Source organism: Hydra viridissima, unplaced genomic scaffold (genome assembly GCF_058129835.1).
Source record: "Hydra viridissima isolate aposymbiotic clone 2 unplaced genomic scaffold, HvirCarnegie_v1 scaffold_2, whole genome shotgun sequence".
NCBI lineage: Eukaryota > Metazoa > Cnidaria > Hydrozoa > Anthoathecata > Hydridae > Hydra > Hydra viridissima.
Window position 1 is genome coordinate 26,789,066 of NW_028324301.1, and position 22,281 is coordinate 26,811,346.

General features: G+C 34.8%; 2 protein-coding genes across 3 annotated transcripts; both read right to left on the reverse strand.

The window, feature by feature from the left end:
• Positions 1 to 2,241: 2,241 nt before the first annotated feature.
• On the reverse strand, positions 2,242 to 9,529 carry LOC149892667 (uncharacterized). 2 transcript variants are annotated; one of them, XM_090080033.1, is made up of 5 exons: positions 9,454 to 9,529; positions 3,382 to 6,201; positions 3,083 to 3,148; positions 2,767 to 2,823; positions 2,242 to 2,609 (listed from the first exon to the last, which is right to left on the reverse strand). In XM_090080033.1, exons 2-5 carry the CDS (start codon positions 6,170 to 6,172, stop codon positions 2,290 to 2,292), a joined length of 3,234 nt encoding a protein of 1,077 aa, XP_089936159.1. In that variant the 5' UTR covers positions 6,173 to 6,201; positions 9,454 to 9,529; the 3' UTR covers positions 2,242 to 2,289. The 2 variants fall into 2 exon arrangements, with proteins under 2 accessions (XP_089936159.1, XP_089936158.1); XM_090080032.1 differs by having other exon boundaries at positions 3,382 to 9,526.
• Positions 9,530 to 19,622: 10,093 nt separating this feature from the next.
• Positions 19,623 to 22,189, reverse strand: LOC149892668 (uncharacterized). Its single transcript, XM_090080082.1, has 4 exons — positions 20,904 to 22,189; positions 20,605 to 20,670; positions 20,289 to 20,345; positions 19,623 to 20,130 (listed from the first exon to the last, which is right to left on the reverse strand). Exons 1-4 carry the CDS (start codon positions 22,054 to 22,056, stop codon positions 19,811 to 19,813), a joined length of 1,596 nt encoding a protein of 531 aa, XP_089936208.1. The 5' UTR covers positions 22,057 to 22,189; the 3' UTR covers positions 19,623 to 19,810.
• Positions 22,190 to 22,281: the final 92 nt, after the last annotated feature.

The following is a 22,281-nucleotide window of genomic DNA, read 5'->3' on the forward strand; positions in this document are numbered from 1 at the left end:
ACAAAGGCAAGATAAAATATAAGGTAAACGCAATATAATGTATAGATGAAACTAAAGTTAGGCTGCATAAAACAAACGGGTAACAATACTCTTCTATGTATGTTTACATTGAGTTAAATAAAATCCTTTGCGCAAATATAGGTATGTTAGAGAATAAAAGTGCATAAAAAGCCTCAGTACTTTGCTGTAGAAGAAGTGGATGAGTAGATACAATTTTTTAAATTTGTGTGCTATCTCTATCGAATAAGTTAGTTTTCGAGAGTTTTTTCAAAGCAAAATTAGCGTAGTGTTCCTCTTTTAAATCTAGATTATCTCAAAAATAGATTTCGAATAGTTTTTCAAAGAAAGGTTAGCGCAGCTTTCCTCTTTTAACATTAGCTTATGTAGCTTGACATCACAGAACACAAAAAGATAAAATAAAATATAAGACAAACGTAAAATGAAAAATAGATGTAGCTAAAGTTAGGCTGCATAAAAAACCAACAACATAATAATCTACTAGGCATGTTTAAATTGAATTAAATAAAATCCTTTGCGCAAAAATAGGTATGTTAGAGAGTAAAAGCGCATAAAAAGCCTCGCTACTTTGTTAAAGGTAGTTTTTGAATAGTTTTTCAAAGACAGGTTAGCGTAAATTTCCTCTTTAAAGTTTAGCTTATGTAGCTTGACATCACAAAATATAAAACTCAAAAAGACAAGATAAAATATAAGATAAACGCAAAATAAAATATAGATGAAACTAAAGTTAGGCTGCATACAAAACCAACAACATAATATTCTACTAGTTATGTTTAAATTGAATTAAATAAAATCCTTTACGCAAATATAGGTAAGTTAGAGAGTAAAAGTGCATAAAAAGCTTTACTTTGCTGAAGAAGAAGATGAATAGATGCAACTTTTTAAATTCGTGAGCTATCTCTATCGGTGTAAGGTAGTTTTTGAACAATTTTTCAAAGAAAAGTTAGCCTAGTTTTCTTCTTTTAAGTTTAAATTATGTAGCTTGACATCACAAAATACAAAACTCAAAAAGACAAGATAAAATATAAGATAAACGCAAAATAAAATATAGATGAAACTAAAGTTAGGCTGCATACAAAACCAACAACATAATATTCTACTAGAAAAGTTAGCCTAGTTTCCTTCTTTTAAGTTTAGATTATGTAGCTTGACATCACAAAACACAAAAAGGCAAGATAAAATACAAGGTAAACGTAAAATAAAATAGAAGTCAAACAAAAGTTAGGTTGCATAAATACAAAAACTGCATTGCCAAAAATAGAATTTGTTGTCTAGAAAGACCTTTTAAACTTTGTTTCTTTCGTTTTTTGACTTAGTGAATCGCGATCTGGTTTTTCTTAGGCGCGCTTGTTTCTTAGTTGTTTTTTTTGTAAAGAAACTTTATTCAGACGTTTTTTTTTACGCAACTCCTTTAACATTATTTTTAACAAAGTATTCTTTTATACGTGTTTACATTGAAATAAAACCCTTTGCGTAAATAGAGATAAATTAGAGAGCAAAAGTACATAAAAAGCCTCGCTACTTTGCAGAAGAAGAATTGGATGGCAAGATTCGTGTGCTTTCTCTTTCGTTTAAGGTACTTCTTGAATATTTTTTCAAAGAAAAGTTAGCGTAGTTTTCCCCTTTTAAGTTTAGCTTACGCAGCTTGACATCACAAAACGCAAAAACCAATAAGGCATGATAAAATACAAGATAAACGTAAAATAAAATAGAAGTGAAACAAAAGTTAGACTGCATAAAAACAAAAAAAAAAAAAAAAACATAATATACTTCTATGTATGTTTACATTGATCTAAACAAAATCCTTTGTGTAAAGATATGAAAAAATAGAGAGTAAGAGTTCATAAAAAAGCCTCGCTATTTTGCTGAAGAAGAAATGGATGTCTAGATCTTTTAAAATAAGGAACTTTTTGATTTCTTTTTCCGAAAAATGGTTGGAGCAGTTTTCCTTTTTTAAATTTCACTTATGCAGTTTAACATCACAGGAAATATTATTTTGCTTTTTAACAAACTCTTAAAAACATCAGAAGTAATTCTAAATGCAACTCTATTAAAAGTTTTCACAGAATAACAAAACGACTTCTTTTTTTTTTTTTTAAAGATAAAAAAAAGTTTGAACTATCTTTAAATAAGAAATGTGAGAACAGTTTAACAGAACTTCTTGTTTATTATGTCTTTAGCGAAACAGATAAAAATATTTGCAAAAGCATAGATAAAACAAACTACACAAAAGGCCCATCTTTATTGCCAAACTGAACAAACTTATCTAAACTACATAAATGGTTTCACGATATTGCCATATTGAACAAACTTTTCTAAACTACCCTCTTTTTGAATTTTTAGCTTCATGTTTTTAATTTTGTCTTTAATATGGCTTTGGTAGGAGTACTTTTGCAAGACATGAATGAGCTTGTCACTGCTATGATTTGCCAAGATGCCAAGGTAATCTTTGTACGAGCAACTTGAGCTTACATCTGTAAACACGTCTTGCAAGATGTATGCCAACACCAAAGCTGCACATCGTGGAAAACTTCTGGTGTTGAACCATTCGTTGTGGCCAGGGCAAGCATTCAGCTCTTCAACTATTTCATCTAAAATTTTACAAACTCAAGTCATAACACAAAGTGATTAAATCAAATATTCATTTGGTTCTGAAGTAAGACAAGATTTATTCTGTTTTTTTATTTATTTTTTTTTGTTGACCTTATTGTTTGCACTGATAGCAATAACTGGTTTTTGAAAGATTACCTAAATGGCATTGGCTAACTTCTGCTTTGTTTTCCTTTGTTCTTGGCTGAGTTGATCCTGAAATAAAATAAAACCATGTTCATTTTTCTAATTCATAAAAACCATCAACAGTTTCTAAGTGTTAGAGATGATAACAAGCTGTGCATGATTTCTAACGGTGATGTTTCTAACTTCATCATTAGAAATCGGGTAGACACAACTTTCTAAAAGTGCACTTAGCAATGATGGCTAGTTTTTGTTAACAGTTAACCATCTGAAATTGTGCAAGAAGAGGTTTGTGTTTATATATCTTTGTATAAATTAGGTTTTACATTACCGATGAGTTCTTGAGTGAAAGATGGCATTTCCAACTTGATTTTTTTTCTTCTTGGATCTTTTACTTCTAAAACATAATCAGTTTTAGTATCATTCACTTGTATAAACATTTAAGCAATCACAGAATTAGTCCTGCAACAAATACATACACACTTCTGTGTTGTTTTTTTGTTTTGTTTTGTTTTTTTTACAGCTCTAACAATAACAATAGGGCAAGGAGTTGATTTGGGCATTTTCATTTTTTGAAAGCGTGTTGAGATTTGCATAAAAATCAAAAATCAAAAATCAAAAAGAATTTACCTCTGGATGTAGAGGCAAGACTTTGGCTAAATAGGCTACCAACAGATTGAACAGCATAAGGTGAGAGCTGCTTTGCAAGAACAGTACCAGCCTGTTGGACAGGAACAGCTGAAACTGGATCAGATGAAAGAAACAAACTGGGTTTGGCCAATGTTTGCTGAAAAGCAACAAGGCTAGGAGTCAGAGGAACAGAAAAGACCTCTTTTGAAGGACAGAAAGCGACTTGCTGAGAAGGAGAAGCAGAAACAGGTTTGGCAACCACTTGCTCATTAAAGTAAACTGGAGAAAGTTTTGCATGGTGTTCAATAAAATCCGGTTCATCAGGAAATAATGTTAATGCAAGAGGAGAACAAGCTGTGCCAACAGGAACAGCTAGAGTCTGATCTACATCCATACAAACAGCTTGTTCGTTAGGAACTAGTTGTGCAAGAGCAGGGGATAGTTCAAGAACTGGACCAGCGATTGTTTGTTCAGATGGAACAGACGAAACAGGAGTTGAGGTAGGTTCACACAAGAAATCTACGGCATGGTCGTTGCTATCCTCTAAAGGAACATTGTTTTCTACAGCTGGAGAAAACGGAACCACTGTGGTACAGCTGAAAGTAGCAGCACATTCTTCAGAGTCAGAACCGGAGTCTAAATCTTCCTCAAAGATGTCCTCAACCTCATGAAAACCGTACTCCTCTGCATTAGTTTGGAGCCAGTCCATCACATCCTTCTCCTTCTTTGGTGGTCTCTCAGACTTTTCAACAGTCAAAGACTCTATGACTCCGAAGGACTGTCCGATGCCCAGGGCAAAGCGCAACTCCTCTGCAGCGTTCCACTGGGACACATAAAAGCTATCCATTGTGTTCCTGCTGTGCTTCATGTAGAGTGTAGCAAACCGCTCGCGATCTTCTTTGCTGTTGTTGGCAAAGTAAGTGGCTATCGAACCGCGAATGCAAGTGGGAGTAAGACGCTTCATGGGAATGTTTACTTGGCTTTTTCTGAAGCAGGACGTCAGGCAAGAGGAGATAGCAGAGGAACCCATCTGGTAAACAGGCACTCTAGTTGCACCGAGTGTCACACATTCGTCTTTGTTGGGTCTCATCGATGGAAAAAGGGGCCTGTAGCAGTCGCTCAACTCCAAAACAGTCTTGGTGTCTGCAGCCATGTAGTGAGAGTCGTTGACAAGAAGGTCTCTGTATCTCAGCAAATAAATATCGATCAACACTTTCAAGTCGTTCGGCACTAGAATGTTTTTGGCTCCGTACTTGTATGCTGTTTTGTAGCGCTCTTGCACAATGCAATATCCACACTCACTCTTCTCAGCAGCCATGTAGTCTCTAATGTTTAAAAGAGCAATGTTAGATTTTCTTAAACTGTTAATTACAGTGACAGAGAGCAGAAGATGGTTTCGTAGAGACACAGCATTGTCTCTAGTCGGTGTAAGAGACGGCTTTCTAATCGATTCCACTAACTGTCTTACGTATGCAGACTTGCCATATTCGTTCAGCAAACTGACATTGATGATGTTGATGCATTTTTTGCTTTTCACAAGGCTCCTCCTCAAAGAACGAAAGGGCCTCAGCACTTTTTGTAACTCCTCCACCTTGCAGCGCAAACGTCGGATGGCCTCATGAGAAAGTCCGAAATAGACATTCCTGGCTTCACTGAAACGAAACAGGAGACAAAGGTAGACAAGGCGGTTGTACAACGTGTGACAAGACATGGCTTTTGTTTGGTCAAGTTCACTCAGCTTGGAATTGAGCTGAATGTTTTTAAAGTGCATGGAAAAGTATCTATCCTCCAAAACGTTGGAATTGGTGAGAGCGTTCGGGTGCAGCGTCAGCGTGCTGTCACAACATGTCAATATTTCAACAACTGCATTTTTGTAGATCTTTGCTTGTGACAAAGTGTTGTTGTTGGCTACCACAAGCCACTTTTCAAAATCTCTGAAGAGCTCATCTGCTGACTGGTAATAAAAGTGAAAAGCATCTTTGTCCAGCTGAAACAAGAGTCTCTTATCTTCTGTCAAGACGGAGGAGTTGGAAACCAAGTGCTTTAAGGAATTAAAATCAGAGTCTAGGACGGATTCGGTGTTCAGCTCTTTGTTTTCTACAGAGGTGCAGTGGTTTGCAGAAGGAGCCTCGGACGAACCAGCAACTGATGAGGGCAAGCTTAAAAGAGGATCAGAGGAAAGAACCGGAGAAGAAAAAGAGGAGGAAGGCCCAGGAGCAGAGGATGCAGAGCCTGATGCAGACGCTTGTTCAGCTACTGGCTTAATACCAAAGAAGGCAGGTCGAATAAATTGAGGGACATAGAGCTTGTCGTTGTCGTATCGCTTTGCCTCTGCAATCTTTTGTTTGATCGTCTTGGAATCGTAGAAATGAGTCTCTTTCAAGTGTATGTCCAGTCGGTCGTAATACTTCCAACATTGCAAACAGGGGTAAGGTTTTGGACAGCCGGACTTGCGTTCGAGACGAGCATGCTGAAACTTCCTGACCATTGCAGAGTAAAAGATGGAAGCTTCATCCAAAGTCCAAGAATGATCTTTTTTAGTCAAGTGTCTTTTAATGCTTGTGGAGGAATGTTTGCACAAAGGCATCGGACAGCTAACAGCGTACCTCTTCTTGGTACCATAGAAAGGTACAACCCTGTTTACGGAGCCACACGCTGCAACTAATGCGGCCCTGACTTTGTTTTTGAGCTTTAAGTCTCTCTGTTCTTGTGACTGCCTTCTTTTCTTTTTTTTCGCTTTAGAGTTCGGAGAAGGGGCAACAACAGTGTTGTTTTCTTGTGAAGAAGACATGTTCAGGTGTTTGTTTGCAACGGTTTATGCTAAAAAAAAGAAGACAGTTAGTGAGAGTGTTTTTCTTCTGCCTGCATCCTGGAATCCTGGAATGTTTACAACTGCAGGGAAGAGCTGTGTTTTTTCGAATCCTCTGCAAAAGAGAAAAAAGAAAGAAAAGAGAGCAACAAGAAGAAACAAAGTTTCCACTAGCAAATGAAAAAGAATGAGAGCAACTAGCATTACATGCATGGTGGCAGCAGTGATTGCTATTATGAGAAGGAGAATGAGAAAAAAAAAAAAAAAAAAGAAACAAATAAATAAAGAGATGGAGTTTGAGAGGATCTCGCAACCATATGACTCAAAGAAAGAAACTGTGTTGAAAAAAGGCAAGAGAGGGCAAATAGAACTTGCTAACAAGGACAAATGACAGACATAACTACAACAGTAACAACTCTCATTGCAAGCATAATAACAACAGCATCAGCATCACTGACTCAGAGAGTGTTGACATAACAAAAAAGAAAACAAAAGTACAAGCCAAGTGGGGGAACATTAACAAACACTCATTGCAACTATAACAACAACAACAACAACAGCAACAGCATCACTGACTCAGAGGGTATTGATAAAAAAAAACAAGCAAAACAAAAACAAACAAAAAAACAAATAAAAAAACAAAACAAGCAAATTGGGTGAACAGTAACAACTCTCATTGCAAGCATAATAACAACAACAGCATCAGCATCAGCATCACTGACTCAGAGAGTGTTGACAAAATAAAATAGACAATAAGCAAGCAAAGTGGGTGAACAGTAACAACTCTCACTGCAAGCATAATAACAACAACAGCATCAGCATCAGCATCACTGACTCAGAGAGTGTTGATAAAATAAAACAGATTATAAACAAACAAAGTGGGTGAACAGTAACAGCTCTCATTGAAAGCATAATAACAACAACAGCATCACTAACTCAGAGGATATATAAAAAAACAAACAAACAAACAAACAAAACAAAAACAAAAAAAAAACAAGCAAAGTGGCTGAACAGTAACAGCTATCATTGCAAGTAAAATAACAACAACAGCATCAGCAACATCATCACTGACTCAGAGAGTGGTGATAAAATAAAACAGATTAAAAAACAAGCAAAGTGGCTAAACAGTAACAACTATAAATACAAGTAAAATGACAAAAGCAGCAACAGCATCACTAACTCGCAGGGTGTTGATAAAAAAAAAAGCAACAAACAAATAAAGCAAGCAAAGTGGGTGAACATTAACACTCATTGCAACTATAATAACACCAACAGCAACAGCATCAGTGACTCAAAGGGTGTTGATAAACAAAAACAAAGGCACAAACAAAACAAGCAGAGTGGGTGAACATTAACAACACTTATTGCAAGCATAATAACAACAACAGCATCAGCATCACTGACTCAGAGAGTGTTGATAAAATAAAATAGATTATAAACATGCCAAGTTTGTGAACATTAACAAACACTCATTGCAACTATAACAACGACTACAGCAACAGCATCACTTACTCAGAGAGTGTTGAGAAAAAAAACAACAAAAAAAACAAAAACAAAACAAAACAGAAAACAGAAGTACAAGCCAAGGGGGGGAACATTAACAAACACTCATTGCAACTATAACAACAACAACAGCAACAGCATCACTTACTCAGAGGATATTGATAAAAAAAACAAACAAACAAACAAACAAAACAAGCAAAGTGGCTGAACAGTAACAGCTATCATTGCAAGTAAAATAACAACAACAGCATCAGCAACATCATCACTGACTCAGAGAGTGGTGATAAAATAAAACAGATTAAAAAACAAGCAAAGTGGCTGAACAGTAACAACTATAAATACAAGTAAAATGACAAAAGCAGCAACAGCATCACTAACTCGCAGGGTGTTGATAAAAAAAAAAAGCAACAAACAAACAAAGCAAGCAAAGTGGGTGAACATTAACACTCATTGCAACTATAATAACACCAACAGCAACAGCATCAGTGACTCAAAGGGTGTTGATAAACAAAAACAAAAGCACAAACAAAACAAGCAAAGTGGGTGAACATTAGCAACACTTATTGCAAGCACAATAACAACAACAGCATCAGCATCACTGACTCAGAGAGTGTTGATAAAACAAAATAGATTATAAACAAGCCAAGTTGGTGAACATTAACAAACACTCATTGCAACTGTAATAAGAACAACAGCAACAGCATCACTGACACAAAGGGTGTTGATAAACAAAAACAAAAACACAAGCAAAGTGGGTGAACATTAACAACACTCATTGCAACTATAACAACAACAACAGCAACAGCATCACTGGCTCAAAGGGTGTTGATAAAATAAAGAAATAAAAACAAAACAAGCAAAGTGGGTGAACAGTAACAACTCCCATTGCAAGCATAATAACGACAACAGCAACAGCAACACCATCACTGACTCAGAGAGTGTTGATAAAATAAAATAGATTATAAACAAGCCAAGTTGGTGAACATTAACAAACACTCATTGCAACTATAACAACGACTACAGCAACAGCATCACTTACTCAGAGAGTGTTGAGAAAAAAAAAACAAAAACAAAAAAAAAACAAAACAAAACAGAAAACAAAAGTACAAGCCAAGTGGGGGAACATTAACAAACACTCATTGCAACTGTAACAACAACAACAGCAACAGCATCACTTACTCAGAGAGTGTTTATAAATAAAACAAAAAACAAAAACAAGAAACAAAAATACAAGCCAAGTGGGTGATTACTAACAGCGCTAACAGCAGCAACAACAGTGTCTTTAGAAACAACAAACAAGTACAACAGCAACAACTGCTTTTACAGAGTATAACAATAACAACAACATGGCACTAACAACAACAAAAGGGTTGGAATAAAAACCTGTAGGCAAAAGGAGAGCTGCATTCAGACAAGATCGATTACAAAGAGGCTCTTCTTTAGGACAGAGGAGAAACTGCTTTTGAGGGACAGAGGGACTTTTGTTGTTGTGGTTGTTGTTGTTGTTGTGCAGAAACCAACAAACTTTTATTGAACCGAATATAACCGAATATAACCGAAAGTCTTGTTTGCTTCTGTTTTGTGCCATCAAGAAGGGAAAACAAAACATCACAAAACAAACGAAGCAAACGAAACAAACAAACAAACAAACGAACGAAACAAACAAACAAAAAAAAAAAAATTAAAAAAATTAACAAACAAACAAACAAACAAACAAGCAAACAAACAAAAACAAATAAGAAAAACAGAAAACGCAGTACCGAAACCTCGCCATTTTTTATCCTTCCTCAAGCTTTCTCTGGGCGCCAAAGACCGAGAAAGTTGAGCAAACGTGACGTTGAGGGGGGGGAGGGGGGTACTTAAGGACAGCAGACCGACCAATGGCACGCTTAGGAGAGACCCACGTGAATGCTACATTTTCTTTCTATGTACGCTGAATCCGCTCAAAGTCTGGAATTTCCAGCATTCACGTGTCATCACTCCAGCCACCAGATTGGCCCACACTTTGCACACTTTCAAGACTAGAAACTCACTTGTGCTCAATTTGAGCAAAAAAAAAAAAAAACTAAGTCTCGCATGGCGACAACTTTTCCAAAAGCAAACAAAGGCAAACGAAGGCAAACGAAGAAAAAACAAAAACAAATAAACAAAAACAAAACCGAATAGGGAGAGAGAGAGTGAGTCGACTCATTTCTTTCGACTGCCTTAAACGAGAAGTCTAAAACGTTTAAAAGTTGAAAACTAAGTTTTTTAAATGAACTGCACCGAAAAAACTTTACGACAGTTTAGCTGGTTAAAAACGCAGAGGAAAATATTTTATAAAATTTAAGCGTTCTAAAGATGTCCATTTTTGTTTTTGTTTTTTTTATTTTGGTTTGTTTCTGGCTTGTTTCTTTCTTTAAATTCTAGCGATCGAGCATATTTGAACGGTTTCATCAACCTGTCGGCGCACGTGCTCGAGAGCTAGAACTTTGATTGCTTTTGTTGTTGAGAATTGAGAATGTCCGAGCAGGTTTTTTTATCGATTTCATCGCTTGTGGCGAGGCAAAAATCAAAACGCTTTTTGGACGAAAGAAAAGAGATTAAAAGGAAAAAAGAGAAGAAAAAAAAAACAAAAAAATAGGTTATGTGTTATGAACATTTATTTTCTCACGCGATGACGTCTAGTTTTGTTAGAGTAATTAAAATAGGTATCAAGTTTGTAATTTCTATCTTATTTTTAGTTACGGATAATTGCCAATTATGTCACGTTTAGTATACACAACGCTGTTTTCTTAATAGCAATATGATACAAACAAGTTATAAAAAAAAAAGCGTTCGCTCGATCTTCCTTAGTCAGTTGAACAAAAAGAAATTTTCACAACATATGATTGATTTGGTTGTCCTAGCAAGCTGTTTTAGCAAACGACTAGAGGTTGCAACTGTTGTTCATTGAAAACGAAAAATCTAGCGTCAGCAAGAAATTTTTGAATACATAATGTACACAAAAGTGGCACTTACAAATGAAAATGTAAAAAAAAACTGTTTACCTTGATGCCAGACTCGCAGAGATGTTGTCGCTCGTTGCTATCGACTGCGAACAGCTTTGTTGTTTTTCGAAGTGCCTCTTCATTCTACTTATAGCCGAAGTTTTGGCTTCGAAAAAAAATACGAACGTCGTTAAGCTCAACGAGCTGCTTTAATTGTTGTTCGTGCGAAAACGAAATGCTTAAAACGGATAAAAGTGTTGGCGTAATTACACTTTTCGACCGCGATGCAGTTTGTCAACTCTAGCGTACTTTTTTGGCTCGTGGAGCAAAAGCCTCATGATAATAGCAAAGGCTTAAAATGTCTTAACATGTCAGCAAAGGCTTAATATGCTTAATAAACTGTGGTTAAGCTTTTGCGGTGCAGTTCATTTACAACTTAATTTGCAACTTGCTGGCACAAGCAAACGTTTATGACTTCTCGTTTAAGACAGTTGAGCGAAATCAGTCGACTCACTCATTCTCCCTTTTCTGTTTTGTTTTTGTTTTGTTTTTTTGTTTTTGTTTTTGTTTTTGTTTGTTTTTTTTTTTTCTTTGTTTGTCTTTTGTTTAAAATGTAAAAAACTCGAAAGGAAAGTTGTTGCTTTGTTTGCTTATTGAAAGTTTTCGCCAGTTGCAAGACTTAGTTTTGTTTTTGTTTACTTATTAAAATATCGAGGAAAATATTTGAGGACATCGCATTCTAATGGTGCCTTTATAACAACATCTAACGATTTAACGTTTAATGTTGTGCTCAAAAAAAAAATTCCTTTTATATCTCTCAATGGTCTCCAACGATAAAACTGCCGACCAATCGCAACGATTAAACAGCCAACCAATGGCAGCTCAATGGTCTCCAAACAAGAGACTGCCGACCAATGGCAGCTCAGTGGTTTGAGAAGTGAGATCATTCGATTTCCTTTTATTATCTCCAGTTTGAACTAGTGGCTTGTGGTGCAGAAACTAAAACTTCCCGTTTTTGTATTTTGTTTTGAATTTCTTTGCTTTGAGCTTTTTAATCGATCGATAGCTTTAGGAGAAAAGAAGAAACCCCTCTGACGAAGTCTTGGCTTTTTTAAAAACGCTCAAATTTTGGCAAACAAATCTCATACGAAACGCTACTTTGATGTCAAGCTTTCGTTACTCCCTACTCCCTTCTAGCGGAGGGCGGCAAAAAGGTGTTGCATCCTAGAGCTAAAAGTGAGGAGGGAAGCAAGTTTTTTTTTCGTTTTGTTTGCTTTTTTATGTTTTTTGTTTTTTTGAGGGGGGAGAGTTAGAGGGTAAGGGGGTTAGGATTAGAGGGGGTTGGGGTTACGGTTTGGAAACCTGGGGACGAGGATATCAAGCAGGAGTTTAGTGTTAAGGTTAAAGGGCCCACGAGGGGCGTCCTTCAATTGTAAAATGCCTTTAGACGCACGTGTCTAGTCGTCTCGTTGCATCGACCTAGAGGAGTTTTCTGATAGATCTTGCGCTTTGGGCTCAGTTAATCGGTCTGTATCCATTGTAAACACGGTGTCTGCCGTTAGAAAATCGTTAACCAGGCGTTTGTGAGCTTTAACAACCATCCCTTTGAGTTTAAAACGAACGTTTCTTCAAAAGCCACTCGAGATGGAGGTACTCACGGAGGTTTGTTACGGTAACAACCCTGTGGTTTGCCATCTTCTTTCTTTCCGCAGCGTCGCAAACGCATCGGCCGGTCTCTTAGGTGACGAAAAAACGTCTGATCTCTCGACTGGAATGCTTAACGTACTAAGATTAGTAGAGTTAGTACTAAGAGTTGCATCTGGCCGCCGTAATTTTCTTCGATGATGTCTTGAAAATTTCGTGACGTCGTTTTCAAACCTCTAGGGTCGATTTTAACCTTCGACCTTAAAGTCGATTTTAGCCTTCGGTGTGGCTCTGTACAACTTTTGCGGTGAAAAAGCTTGCGCGGAGTCTACAGTTGTATTTAGCCGACAGACGCTGGCAACGCAGAAACAGAATGACTCTTGGGCGGCGCAAACCGAGCGTTCAGCAAATTTCTAGCATTTTACGTCAAAGCGGACAATCTGCACGACAAATAAAGCTAACTTTCTCGTTGCAACAGTTAGTCACTGGATCGTTGGACGAGTGTGTACAGCTGTTTTGCGTCGAAAGCCGACCGGTGGTCGGATGCGACTCTTCTTTTCATTCGAAAATCAGAACCTGGCCATCAGTCGTGTATCACCATCGAATGCTTAATGTAGTGATTTCTCGAAACGACAAAAGCTTGTAAAACAAACAGCTTCGCTGTACTGTTGCCTAATATGTTAACGGATGGCCAGGAACAACCTTGGTCTGTAATGAATGAGTTCGTTTTTCCATTCGAGGCACTAATTACTGCAGTTTTAAAAGTCACCTAAAGTATAAGCTCATCTCTCCATTCAAGAAAAACAAGCATCAGAGTTTCGGAAAGTTTGCATGCACGACACCACCATCGATGATACTTAAACAAACAGAAAATGAATTGCAAAACAGAACCACTGAATTGCAAAACATAACAACGGACAGCTTGTAAAATGCATGGTGATGAGCTTCTTCAATCCAATCAAGGAACCAAGCATCACAGTTTCGGCAATGGTGCATGTGCAAATCAGCAAACTGTGATACTTAATCAAACAACTTCACTGTTTTGCTTAGTTTAAGAACGGATGGCTAAGAACAACCTCGTTAGTGAGTATGAAGTCATCTCTTCATTCCAGGAATTAATAATAATCAGAGTTTTAGAAGTCTCTTACGTGCGATACTACTATCAACGGTACTTAATCAAACAGCCTCTCAGAATGGCCTAGTTTGAGAACGGAAGGCTAGGAACAACCTTAGTAGTGAGTCATCAGTTCAACTTTTCATTCAAGGAATTAAGCATCTAAAATCTGAAAAATAAAAAGAAGAGCTCTTTGTTAGAAGTTCTTATTTTTATTTTTCCTCAACTTCTATTTCTTTTCTTTTTTTACTTTTTTTTTTTTAATGATAGTTTTTCTTTTTTTTTATCTATTTTGTTCGTTTAAATTAATACAACAGGCGTTTTAGGTCGTTTCTGTAACATTATTTAACACTTTAAATTGTAATAAATATTTGAACAGAAGAAAATCCCTTTCGTAACGTTAAAATGTCATAAGAACATTTCATCTTTACCAAATACGCTTGTAAAAATAGTTTCACTTTTAAAGTTTGTTGTATATGTCTTTTAATTTAGTGAATCGCAATTTGGATTTTCTTAGGCGCACATCTACTTTAGTTGCTTTTTCTTAAAGAAAGGTCACCAGAGTTTTCTTACACAGCCCCTGCAGCATAATCTTTAACAAAATACTCTTTTGAAAAGTTTTACATTGAAATAAACAAAAGCCATTTGCGTAAGTAGAGATAACTTAGAGAATAAAAAGTGCATAAACGCCTCGCTACTTTGATGAAGAAGAAACGGATGACTAAATGCAACTTTTTAATTTCGTGTGCTATCTCTTTCGATTAAGGTACTTTTTGAATATTTTTTCAAAGAAATGTTAGCGTAGTTTTCCTTTTTTAAATTTAAATCATGTTTAAAGGTAGTTTTTGAATGTTTTTTCAAAGAAATGTTAGCGTAGTTTTCATCTATTAAATTTAAATCATGTTTAAAGGTAGTTTTTGAATGTTTTTTCAAAGAAATGTTAGCGTAGTTTTCATCTATTAAATCTAAATCATGTTTAAAGGTAGTTTTCGAATATTTTTTCAAAGAATTGTTAGCGTAGTTTTCCTCTTTTAGATCTAGCTTATGTTTAAGGTAGTTTTTGAGTATTTTTTCAAAGAAAAGTTAGCGTAGTTTTCCTCTTTTAGATCTAGCTTATGTTTAAGGTAGTTTTTGAGTATTTTTTCAAAGAAAAGTTAGCGTAGTTTTCCTCTTTTAGATCTAGCTTATGTTTAAGGTAGTTTTTAAATATTTTTTTAAAGAAAAGTTAGCATAGTTTTCCTCTTTTGGATATAGCTTATGTTTAAGGTAGTTTTTAAATATTTTTTTTAAAGAAAAGTTAGCGTAGTTTTCCTCCTTTAGATCTAGCTTATAATTCAGGTAGTTTTTGAATATTTTTTCAAATAAAAATTAGCAAAGTATAGTTTATTTAGCATGACATCACAAAATACTAAACTCAAAAAGGCAAGATAAAGTATAAGATAAACGTAAAATAAGATATAGATGAAACAAATGTTAGGCTGCATAAAATCAAAAACTGCATTGCCTATCATAAACACAAATGTCTAGTGAGAGCTTTTAAAGGTCGTTCTTTTCGTCTTTTAATTTGGTGAATCGCGATTTGAATTTTCTAAGGCGCACATGTCTTTCAGTTGCTTTTTTCTTAAGGAAAGGTCGCCAGAGTTTTTTTACGCAGCTCCTGCAGCATAATCTTTAACAAAATACTCTTTTGTATATCATTACATAGAAATAAACAAAAACCATATGCGTAAACAGAGATAAATTAGAACGCAAAAGTGCATAAAAAGCCTCGCTACTTTGCTATAGAAGAAGTGGATGACTAGATACAACTTTGTAAATTCGTGCACTACCTCAATGGATTAAGGTATTTTTCGAAAGTTTTTTAAAAGCATAAATAGCGTAGTCTTCCTCTTTTAAATCTAGCTTATGTCTAAGGCAGTTTTTGAATAGATTTTCAAAGAAAGGTTAGCGTACTTTTCCACTTTTAAGTTTAGCTTATGTAGCTTGACAAAACAACACACAAAAAGACAAGATAAAGTATCAGATAAACGTAAAATAAAATATAAATGAAACTAAAGTTAGGCTGCATAAAAAACAAACAACTTAATAATCTACTAGACATGTTTAAGTTGAATTAAGTAAAGTCCTTTGCGCAAATTTGGGTAAATAAGAGAGTAAAAATCCATAAAAAGAAGAAGTGGATGAGTAGATACAATTTTTTAAATTTGTGTGCTATCTCTATTGAATAAGGTAGTTTTCGAGAGTTTTTTCAAAGCAAAATTAGCGTAGTGTTCCTCTTTTAAATCTAGATTATCTCAAAAATAGATTTCGAATAGTTTTTCAAAGAAAGGTTAGCGCAGCTTTCCTCTTTTAACATTAGCTTATGTAGCTTGACATCACAGAACACAAAAAGATAAAATAAAATATAAGACAAACGTAAAATGAAAAATAGATGTAGCTAAAGTTAGGCAGCATAAAAAACCAACAACATAATAATCTACTAGGCATGTTTAAATTGAATTAAATAAAATCCTTTGCGCAAAAATAGGTATGTTAGAGAGTAAAAGCGCATAGAAAGCCTCGCTACTTTGCTGTGAAAGAAGTGGATGACTAGATACAACTTTTTAAAATCCTGTGCTATCTCTATCGATTAAGGTAGTTTTCGAAAGATTTTTCAAAGCAAAAATAGCGTAGTCTTTCTCTTTTAAATCTAGATTATGTCTAAGGTAGTTTTTGAACAGCTTTTCAAAGAAAGGTTAGCGTAGCTTTCCTCTTTTAAGTTTAGCTTATGTAGCTTGACATCACAAAACACAAAATTCAAAAAGACAAAATAAAATATAAGATAAACGTAAAATAAAATATAGATGAAGCTAAAGTTAGACTGCATAAAAAAACAACAACGTAATAACCTACTAGAATCTAATAAAACCCTATGCACAAATGTAGGTATGTTAGAGAGTAAAAGTGCATAAAAAGCCTCGCTACTTTGTTTAAGGTAGTTTTTGAATAGTTTTTCAAAGAAAGCTTAGCGTAGTTTTCCTCTTTAAAGTTTGGCTTATGTAGCTTGACATCACAAAACACAAAACACTAAAAGGAAAGGTAATATAAAAGTTAATCGTAAAATAAAATGTAGGTGAAATAAATGTTAGGCTGCATAAAAGAAAAAAAAAATCGTAACATAATAATCTTCTATATATGTTTGGATTGAATTAAATGAATTCCTTTGCGTAAATATAAGCAAACTAGTGAGAAAAAGTGCATAAAGAGCCTCGCTACTTTGCTGCAGAAGTAGTGGATGACTATATGCAATTTTTTAAAATCGTGTGCTATCTCTATCGATTAAGGTAGTTTTCGAAAGTTTTTTCAAAGTAAAAATAGTGTAGTTTTCCTCTTTTAAATCTAGCTTTTGTCTAGGGTAGTTTATGAATAGATTTTCAAAGAAAGGTTAGCGTAGCATTCCACTTTTAAGTTTAGCTTAAGTTGCTTGGCATCACAAAACTCAAAACTCAAAAAGAAAAGATAAAATATATGATAAACCTAAAACATAATATAGATGAAACTAAAGTTAGGCTGCATAAAAAACCAACAACATAATAATCTACTAGGCATGTTTAAATTGAATTAAATAAAATCCTTTGCGCAAATGTAGGTATGTTAGAGAGTAAAAGTGCATGAAAAGCCTCGCTACTTTGTTAAAGGTAGTTTTTGAATAGTTTTTCAAAGCAAGTTTAGCGTAGTTTTCCTCTTTTATGTTTAGACTATGTAGCTTGACATCACAGAACACAAAGCTCAAAAAGGCAAGATAAAATATAAGTTAATCGTAAAATATAGATGTAACAAAGTTTAGACTGCATAAAAAACCAACAACATAATAATCTACTAGGCATGTTTAAGTTGAATTAAATAATGTCCTTTGCGCAAATATAGGAAAGTTAGAGTAAAAATCCATAAAAAGCCTCGATACTTTGCTGAAGAAGAAGATGACTATATGCAACTTTTTAAAATTGTGAGCTATCTATATCGATTTAGGTCCTTTTTGAGTACTTTTTCAAAGAAAAGTTAGCGCAGTTTTCCCCTTTTAAGATTAGATTATGAAGCTTGACATAACAAAACACAAAACTAACAAAGGCAAGATAAAATATAAGGTAAACGCAATATAATGTATAGATGAAACTAAAGTTAGGCTGCATAAAACAAACGGGTAACAATACTCTTCTATGTATGTTTACATTGAGTTAAATAAAATCCTTTGCGCAAATATAGGTATGTTAGAGAATAAAAGTGCATAAAAAGCCTCAGTACTTTGCTGTAGAAGAAGTGGATGAGTAGATACAATTTTTTAAATTTGTGTGCTATCTCTATCGAATAAGTTAGTTTTCGAGAGTTTTTTCAAAGCAAAATTAGCGTAGTGTTCCTCTTTTAAATCTAGATTATCTCAAAAATAGATTTCGAATAGTTTTTCAAAGAAAGGTTAGCGCAGCTTTCCTCTTTTAACATTAGCTTATGTAGCTTGACATCACAGAACACAAAAAGATAAAATAAAATATAAGACAAACGTAAAATGAAAAATAGATGTAGCTAAAGTTAGGCTGCATAAAAAACCAACAACATAATAATCTACTAGGCATGTTTAAATTGAATTAAATAAAATCCTTTGCGCAAAAATAGGTATGTTAGAGAGTAAAAGCGCATAAAAAGCCTCGCTACTTTGTTAAAGGTAGTTTTTGAATAGTTTTTCAAAGACAGGTTAGCGTAAATTTCCTCTTTAAAGTTTAGCTTATGTAGCTTGACATCACAAAATATAAAACTCAAAAAGACAAGATAAAATATAAGATAAACGCAAAATAAAATATAGATGAAACTAAAGTTAGGCTGCATACAAAACCAACAACATAATATTCTACTAGTTATGTTTAAATTGAATTAAATAAAATCCTTTACGCAAATATAGGTAAGTTAGAGAGTAAAAGTGCATAAAAAGCTTTACTTTGCTGAAGAAGAAGATGAATAGATGCAACTTTTTAAATTCGTGAGCTATCTCTATCGGTGTAAGGTAGTTTTTGAACAATTTTTCAAAGAAAAGTTAGCCTAGTTTTCTTCTTTTAAGTTTAAATTATGTAGCTTGACATCACAAAATACAAAACTCAAAAAGACAAGATAAAATATAAGATAAACGCAAAATAAAATATAGATGAAACTAAAGTTAGGCTGCATACAAAACCAACAACATAATATTCTACTAGAAAAGTTAGCCTAGTTTCCTTCTTTTAAGTTTAGATTATGTAGCTTGACATCACAAAACACAAAAAGGCAAGATAAAATACAAGGTAAACGTAAAATAAAATAGAAGTCAAACAAAAGTTAGGTTGCATAAATACAAAAACTGCATTGCCAAAAATAGAATTTGTTGTCTAGAAAGACCTTTTAAACTTTGTTTCTTTCGTTTTTTGACTTAGTGAATCGCGATCTGGTTTTTCTTAGGCGCGCTTGTTTCTTAGTTGTTTTTTTTGTAAAGAAACTTTATTCAGACGTTTTTTTTTACGCAACTCCTTTAACATTATTTTTAACAAAGTATTCTTTTATACGTGTTTACATTGAAATAAAACCCTTTGCGTAAATAGAGATAAATTAGAGAGCAAAAGTACATAAAAAGCCTCGCTACTTTGCAGAAGAAGAATTGGATGGCAAGATTCGTGTGCTTTCTCTTTCGTTTAAGGTACTTCTTGAATATTTTTTCAAAGAAAAGTTAGCGTAGTTTTCCCCTTTTAAGTTTAGCTTACGCAGCTTGACATCACAAAACGCAAAAACCAATAAGGCATGATAAAATACAAGATAAACGTAAAATAAAATAGAAGTGAAACAAAAGTTAGACTGCATAAAAACAAAAAAAAAAAAAAAAACATAATATACTTCTATGTATGTTTACATTGATCTAAACAAAATCCTTTGTGTAAAGATATGAAAAAATAGAGAGTAAGAGTTCATAAAAAAGCCTCGCTATTTTGCTGAAGAAGAAATGGATGTCTAGATCTTTTAAAATAAGGAACTTTTTGATTTCTTTTTCCGAAAAATGGTTGGAGCAGTTTTCCTTTTTTAAATTTCACTTATGCAGTTTAACATCACAGGAAATATTATTTTGCTTTTTAACAAACTCTTAAAAACATCAGAAGTAATTCTAAATGCAACTCTATTAAAAGTTTTCACAGAATAACAAAACGACTTCTTTTTTTTTTTTTTAAAGATAAAAAAAAGTTTGAACTATCTTTAAATAAGAAATGTGAGAACAGTTTAACAGAACTTCTTGTTTATTATGTCTTTAGCGAAACAGATAAAAATATTTGCAAAAGCATAGATAAAACAAACTACACAAAAGGCCCATCTTTATTGCCAAACTGAACAAACTTATCTAAACTACATAAATGGTTTCACGATATTGCCATATTGAACAAACTTTTCTAAACTACCCTCTTTTTGAATTTTTAGCTTCATGTTTTTAATTTTGTCTTTAATATGGCTTTGGTAGGAGTACTTTTGCAAGACATGAATGAGCTTGTCACTGCTATGATTTGCCAAGATGCCAAGGTAATCTTTGTACGAGCAACTTGAGCTTACATCTGTAAACACGTCTTGCAAGATGTATGCCAACACCAAAGCTGCACATCGTGGAAAACTTCTGGTGTTGAACCATTCGTTGTGGCCAGGGCAAGCATTCAGCTCTTCAACTATTTCATCTAAAATTTTACAAACTCAAGTCATAACACAAAGTGATTAAATCAAATATTCATTTGGTTCTGAAGTAAGACAAGATTTATTCTGTTTTTTTATTTATTTTTTTTTTGTTGACCTTATTGTTTGCACTGATAGCAATAACTGGTTTTTGAAAGATTACCTAAATGGCATTGGCTAACTTCTGCTTTGTTTTCCTTTGTTCTTGGCTGAGTTGATCCTGAAATAAAATAAAACCATGTTCATTTTTCTAATTCATAAAAACCATCAACAGTTTCTAAGTGTTAGAGATGATAACAAGCTGTGCATGATTTCTAACGGTGATGTTTCTAACTTCATCATTAGAAATCGGGTAGACACAACTTTCTAAAAGTGCACTTAGCAATGATGGCTAGTTTTTGTTAACAGTTAACCATCTGAAATTGTGCAAGAAGAGGTTTGTGTTTATATATCTTTGTATAAATTAGGTTTTACATTACCGATGAGTTCTTGAGTGAAAGATGGCATTTCCAACTTGATTTTTTTTCTTCTTGGATCTTTTACTTCTAAAACATAATCAGTTTTAGTATCATTCACTTGTATAAACATTTAAGCAATCACAGAATTAGTCCTGCAACAAATACATACACACTTCTGTGTTGTTTTTTTGTTTTGTTTTGTTTTTTTTACAGCTCTAACAATAACAATAGGGCAAGGAGTTGATTTGGGCATTTTCATTTTTTGAAAGCGTGTTGAGATTTGCATAAAAATCAAAAATCAAAAATCAAAAAGAATTTACCTCTGGATGTAGAGGCAAGACTTTGGCTAAATAGGCTACCAACAGATTGAACAGCATAAGGTGAGAGCTGCTTTGCAAGAACAGTACCAGCCTGTTGGACAGGAACAGCTGAAACTGGATCAGATGAAAGAAACAAACTGGGTTTGGCCAATGTTTGCTGAAAAGCAACAAGGCTAGGAGTCAGAGGAACAGAAAAGACCTCTTTTGAAGGACAGAAAGCGACTTGCTGAGAAGGAGAAGCAGAAACAGGTTTGGCAACCACTTGCTCATTAAAGTAAACTGGAGAAAGTTTTGCATGGTGTTCAATAAAATCCGGTTCATCAGGAAATAATGTTAATGCAAGAGGAGAACAAGCTGTGCCAACAGGAACAGCTAGAGTCTGATCTACATCCATACAAACAGCTTGTTCGTTAGGAACTAGTTGTGCAAGAGCAGGGGATAGTTCAAGAACTGGACCAGCGATTGTTTGTTCAGATGGAACAGACGAAACAGGAGTTGAGGTAGGTTCACACAAGAAATCTACGGCATGGTCGTTGCTATCCTCTAAAGGAACATTGTTTTCTACAGCTGGAGAAAACGGAACCACTGTGGTACAGCTGAAAGTAGCAGCACATTCTTCAGAGTCAGAACCGGAGTCTAAATCTTCCTCAAAGATGTCCTCAACCTCATGAAAACCGTACTCCTCTGCATTAGTTTGGAGCCAGTCCATCACATCCTTCTCCTTCTTTGGTGGTCTCTCAGACTTTTCAACAGTCAAAGACTCTATGACTCCGAAGGACTGTCCGATGCCCAGGGCAAAGCGCAACTCCTCTGCAGCGTTCCACTGGGACACATAAAAGCTATCCATTGTGTTCCTGCTGTGCTTCATGTAGAGTGTAGCAAACCGCTCGCGATCTTCTTTGCTGTTGTTGGCAAAGTAAGTGGCTATCGAACCGCGAATGCAAGTGGGAGTAAGACGCTTCATGGGAATGTTTACTTGGCTTTTTCTGAAGCAGGACGTCAGGCAAGAGGAGATAGCAGAGGAACCCATCTGGTAAACAGGCACTCTAGTTGCACCGAGTGTCACACATTCGTCTTTGTTGGGTCTCATCGATGGAAAAAGGGGCCTGTAGCAGTCGCTCAACTCCAAAACAGTCTTGGTGTCTGCAGCCATGTAGTGAGAGTCGTTGACAAGAAGGTCTCTGTATCTCAGCAAATAAATATCGATCAACACTTTCAAGTCGTTCGGCACTAGAATGTTTTTGGCTCCGTACTTGTATGCTGTTTTGTAGCGCTCTTGCACAATGCAATATCCACACTCACTCTTCTCAGCAGCCATGTAGTCTCTAATGTTTAAAAGAGCAATGTTAGATTTTCTTAAACTGTTAATTACAGTGAC